This window comes from Miniopterus natalensis, chromosome 7 (genome assembly GCF_054644295.1).
Source record: "Miniopterus natalensis isolate mMinNat1 chromosome 7, mMinNat1.hap1, whole genome shotgun sequence".
NCBI classification, from domain to species: domain Eukaryota; kingdom Metazoa; phylum Chordata; class Mammalia; order Chiroptera; family Miniopteridae; genus Miniopterus; species Miniopterus natalensis.
The window spans coordinates 25537716-25543259 of record NC_142087.1 but is presented as its reverse complement, the minus strand read 5'-3'; the positions used below and the strand labels follow the sequence as shown (position 1 = coordinate 25543259).

The 5544-nt window shown below is 43.0% G+C and overlaps 1 protein-coding gene across 1 annotated transcript; it reads right to left on the bottom strand.

The window, feature by feature from the left end:
* Positions 1-984: 984 nt before the first annotated feature.
* Positions 985-4448, bottom strand: OTOR (otoraplin). The gene is made up of 4 exons (XM_016211952.2): positions 4304-4448; positions 3794-3933; positions 2799-2909; positions 985-2022 (listed from the first exon to the last, which is right to left on the bottom strand). The coding sequence occupies exons 1-4, from the start codon at positions 4416-4418 to the stop codon at positions 1999-2001; spliced, it is 390 nt and encodes a 129-aa protein (XP_016067438.1). The 5' UTR covers positions 4419-4448; the 3' UTR covers positions 985-1998.
* Between the last annotated feature and the right edge of the window lie 1096 nt (positions 4449-5544).

Genomic DNA, 5544 nt, shown 5'->3' with positions numbered 1-5544 from the left:
GGCCCTCATCGATCCCGGGTCGGGTGGGTGATGCTAAAGGCACCGACGCCTTGACCTCTCTTTCAGCTGAGCGTGGGACACCTGCTAGGGTTTTCCTACAGCTTTACCGCACAAAAGTGGCTGCTGAGCTGAGTCCCACTGCGGGGTCTGGTGGCCTCGTACGCAAGCCCCCTTGCTCCCCAGCCTGCCACCTGCGGGGCTGGAGTGCCCCCCCTCTTGCCCCACTCTCCTTGCCCGGGAAACTCCTGAGGTTGTGAACCAACCATCTCAGTGGTTGGCAGCCTCGCAGAGTTGTTAAGATGGCTTTGCCCTTCGTGGGAAGGGGGAAAGGAAGGAAAATTCCCCAAGTGAGAGTGGGGCCCAGAGGCCTCATTGCACCCCAGACCCTTGCCCTCCACCACTCAGCCCCCCTTTCTCTAGGTGGCTGTCACTCCTGGTGGGTAGGAGCCAACGGAGGCAAGGAGGGAACCTGCCCTGTGGTTGGGGGTGAGGATGGGGCTTCTGCGTGTCTCAAGGGCCGATGGGGTGTCTGGAGCGGGGGAGCCCACAGGTGAGAGACAGAGGGCAACGGGTAGAATAAACACCACTTACCTTAAAAGTGTGTTGAGAGCCCTACAAGCTGCCTGAAACTTTTAATGGAATAAAATGAGATGGAAACAAACAAACTAGTGAGTTTGGGGGTTTTAGGCTTTTTTTGGGTATCGTTTACCTGGCTGAACTCGGTAAGAATTTGGCAAAAACATATTCACCTAAAGTCACAGTGGACACAGATGAAAAATGACCTTGGGGTCCAAGTCTACAACTTGCCTTAAATGGCCCCCTCTTCATGGTTGTGGGATGACCAGACCACAGAGAACTGAGGGACAAACCCCCTTCCCAAACCCTACCCCCAACCCCAGCCCCCACCCCCACCCCCACCGACTTTCTATACCCTAAGGTAAAAATGTTTCTAAAATAAATTTAAACTCAGACATTGTGAACTGTTTTAGTCTAGTACAGGCATTTTAATTACTAGTAGACAAACAGAAACTCATGAGTACATCGAAAGAATGACATTAGTAATAAAAATCAAAGCAAGTTCCAGTTAAATACAGAAAAACTTGTGGGTGCATTGGAACCACCCAACCTGCGTCCCTCACCAGGTTTTCTTGACGCCTCAGCCTTGACAGGGGCAGTTTGCACAGGAAGAAGACATTGGAAGTCGAAATAGGAGAGAAAATAACCACAGACTCTTTTTTCTGTGTCTTTTCACTTTAAGTTTGAGTAATACCAAGTGCTAGCACATATTAATGGGAAACTATTTCATTAAAAATATTTTATCAACTGTCCCACTCCCACTATACACACATACTTATTTAAAATTTGGAGAAGGGCAAGTTGGTCATTTAGAGGGTAAAATTATTCAATTGAAATAATTTGTTAGACTACTTTAAAAGAGAAATTTAAAAGCATAGTTCAAAACATCTATGAGTCCAGAGAACCCTCCCCCCCACCAACAGCTTCACATCCCAAAGCCATCAAATATTAAAAGTAACAGCAATCCTAGAATATTCCCTGATGATATGGTGCCTTCGGGTAAATTATAACATTCCAGCTTTCCAGAAAGACAAATAGGTAGAAGGCATCGTGTCCAAAGGGAAGACACGTGTGATCGATCTACCAAGTTTATACAGGGAGCCCAAGAACTGGGAAGAATTACTATTTAGAAATGGCTACAAAAGAACCATCTTCTTATGTGCATCCCCCTGGAAGAGAAAGCTGAAACACCCACTTGAGCCAAACATCACCGACGACCAGGCCAACAGAAAACAAGACTGAGTTGAAGCCCTCCCTTTCCTGCCACCTCTGGCCCCACACCCCAGCCCTCCTGTAAGGTAACAAATCCTGGAAACAAAAGCCTGAAATAAGGGACACGTATTTCAAACATATTTGTTTGTTTGTTTTTGTTTTTTCCTTAGTTTTGGCGTTTTCTTTCTATTTGCAGATTTGTCTAATTTCTTACTCGCAGAAAAAGTCAATATCCTGCAACAGGAACAAAAGGAAAGATAGTGAACTGAGCAGGTGGGGCCAGAAAACAGCTGTAGGTTCTTTATTTAAAAATCATACACAATCAAAGGTTAATTAGGATTTAAAATAAGTGATGGTTGAACCCCAAAGATTATGACATAATTATCACTTCAAGTAAAATTTACTTAAGTGAAGGTTATCAAATACATTTTTAATTTATGGTTACTTGACACATTCAAGTTCAATGCTAAGAAGTAGACTGGGCAATGCTTTGAAGTTATTTAGCACAGCAATTAGCTCCAGGAGAATGGCTTCAAAATAACCACCTTACGAAGTAGCTCAAAGGGGATCTTTTATTTCTGTCCTGGGTTTCCAAGACCCCAGGGCATTGGAAAGACTATAATTATTTTCATACATAAGTGGAGTGTATCTACCACAAAAATAAGGCATTCAAAGATTTCTCCAGACTGTATTGATTTTATTAAATACAGGTGGTATTTTTCCCCCCACAGTCCGTCTTTAGCAAATAACCGTGTGACCATCAGCAAGAGTCAGATGATACTATTTTGGTTTCTTTCTTTGTGACATGAATAACTTTCATCTAAAACAAAAGGGGGGTCAGTGGAGAAAGCTGAGTATTCTTTCAATGTTGAGAGTAGGTCTGAATGCTCACGGTCTCAGAAGCCACCATGGGACACTGGGGGCTTTGTAAGTCACCTGATGCATTTTAAACAGCAGCCTGCCTTACTCTGAGATCTGAGCCTTTCTCTGGCCGCCTCTGAGACACTTACTGTGGTTGGGACTTCCTTGGTGGCCTCCTGGTACACGTGTTGCTCCTCAACCAAAGTTCTGGGGAAGTAGCCGACTGTTCCCATCTCGTCCTCTTGGCCGTAGCCATACACCTGCGCCCAGAAGCCGAAAGTCAACGCTGATGTGAGTCTCAAGGAGCCCCAGGCATCCCCTTTGCTGTTAATGAGAGGAACATAACTGCCGATGCCTCACTTTTCACTCTGGATTCGGGGGCCTCAGACTTAAACTTGAAGTTCACTTGTAGCAATTAAGCCAACCCACAGAAACCGGGTTCCTGTTCTTCTGTGTCCCAGCCTTTCTGGTCTCACTACTTCAGCATTTCTTTTTTTCATGCAATCTTATGAGCTGCCTGAACTCTTTTTGGAACCATAAATAAATAAAGTCAGTAAAATTTTAAAAGTAAATTGGCACTTATATTTCTCGGTTTTTAAAAATTTAAATCAACAGACACTTGAGTGAATATAAGGTTTAATTCTTCATTCCCTGAGAACCTATCTGTGGCACTGCCGATGAGGACAGTAAATCAGTCCTGCCTCACCCCTCCCCAGGGCCCCTCCTACACGTTTTAACTATAAACAACGGATTCTTTGGAATTAAACAGGGGGCTAAAGTTTCCTTAAAAATATTGAAACATAGACTGACTGCCAACATACGTGCCTTTACTTGGCAAATCTGCTCAAACAGTTTTGGATAAACTTCAAACTCTTTGGGATGTTCAAATTCCCATATATTTCACTAGTGTTTCTTGCCAAAACATCACACAAACCTACAGTTCGTTTTGTTATAAAATTTTCATCGTTTCTTCAAAATGCAATAAAAGCAAACATACATGAATTTTTGTACTTGCATCTACAATCTCTACATTGCTCTTAACAGCTAGTTTTAAACAGTAAAATGCATTGAAGATAGACAATGGAGAAAAAATTAAGAGAACACATGTCAAGATGTGTGTGTATTGTGAATAATCTCATCTTACACTGCCGGCCCAAAATTCTCCAGCTTCGTTTTCTTTTACCAGCTTTGAGTAAACATAGATCTGCTGCCCTTTTTTAGCGTTAATGAATCTACAGTCTGGGGCATTATAATCTTCTTGAGCTCTGGCCAGAGAAATAGTATCTGGAAGAGAAAAACCCACAAAACAAAACATTGAATGACTCCATTTTAGGCTCCTGGATTTTAAAAACTGTAAAAAGGCAGAGCAGGTTAAAAAAAACTAGGAAATCAGAGTGGCTAAATAGGTCCCGGTTCACAGCTCCCAGTCAGTTCAAAAGGAGTAGAACTCCGAAGCATTAAAGCTGATCCAACAGAATCTCAGCCAAGTGGATTTTCTCTGGTGACGCGCTAGAGGTGCAGACCAAGAGACAATGCCAGTCGCATGCACATTAGAGAAGATTCGCTTCAAAGAACAATTAGATTTTATGCTGTTAGTGGGTAGTTTTTCAATTATTTAATAACAATAGAATAAAAGGATTTAAAGAGTCCTTACAGACACACTCGTCATCTGCACAGAGCTTCTTGGAAGCAAGTTTGTCCATAAACATTCCGTGCACGGTGCCTATGGCCACAAGACCTGGGAGGAAAAGTAGCAATAGTCTTGCCATCTTCTTTTTTGCTGCTTAGATTATTGTCCTTTGAGTGGAAGTGGAAACGGACTTCAGTGGTTCCTGTCTTTTATGGGAAAGCCAGACATCTGGGTGGATCCCCTTGGCCAATGGGAAGGTGCCTCTGCTTTCATAACAGCTCCTGGGCTCCACGGGCTATTCAGCATCTGATTTTCCAAAGAGACTTATATTCTATGTCTTTTTTATACATAAATGATTTCCAAATGGTCCATCATTGTTGAAGCCAGTTTGCCCGGGGTTTATTGCACCAGCAGGGCATTGAACTATGAGAATTTTAAATCTTTTACAAAAAACTTTTAGTTCAATTCTCATATTCTTCCCACTAATGAGCAAAAATGTGCAAACTGTAGGAATCTGTTGAAAATGTCAGATCTACATCTTTGGTACAAATGATTTTGACTTAAACAAATCCAATTAAATATAAGAGTTTATATCACAGATAAATGAAAGTATGCTTAAGTTCGCAAGTCATTCATAATGGATTCTGAGAAACCGGGCCTGTCTTGTAGTCGACATGGATCGTGACACACAAGCCACACTCAGACCCTACGAATGGGGAAAGGAAGGAACAGGTGGGTAAGGAAAATGGAACAATCTTTTCTCTACCTACTTTATCTGAGACTTTTGAAATTCAGTCTCAAAATGTTCAAGGATCATAGGTCCTAAAGAAGGGAGCAAAGCTAGAGGTTTATGTTACGGCCTCCGCAGGCATCTTTCCCATGGAAAGGGTGGCACACCTAGAGGCTGCCAAAGTTGAAAGTTGAAGCACTAATACCTGGCTCCATCTAGTCAACAAACATTTACTGAGCACCTACTATGTGCCAGGCACTGTTGTGGGCACTAGAGACATAGCAGTGAATTTAAAAAGTCCCTCATCCCACAGATTCGCTTTCTAGGAAAGACATACAGTAGGCTGCTATTTTTTATAGAGTGTGTGTGGCCCGCATCTCTCTCATAAAGTGTCCTGCCTCGTGGTCTCTGGAATAGAGGTGCCTGTCAGGATGCCCCTGCCCACTGGGTAGACGATGAGGTTTCAGAGCAGTGCCTCTCCCTCCCACCCCCCAAATGCAGTCACCTCACAAATGAGGGCCGAGCATTCAACTTA

Excerpts from the sequence above, each read along its gene's own strand:
- OTOR (XM_016211952.2), bottom strand. The coding sequence starts at position 4,418 with ATGGCAAGACTATTGCTACTTTTCCTCCCAGGTCTTGTGGCCATAGGC. Across the intron at positions 2,910-3,793 it reads GAGAATTTTGGGCCGGCAGT|GTGTATGGCTACGGCCAAGA; the intron begins GTAAGATGAGAT and ends TTCTGGGCGCAG. Across the intron at positions 2,023-2,798 it reads CCAAGGAAGTCCCAACCACA|GATATTGACTTTTTCTGCGA; the intron begins GTAAGTGTCTCA and ends TTCCTGTTGCAG.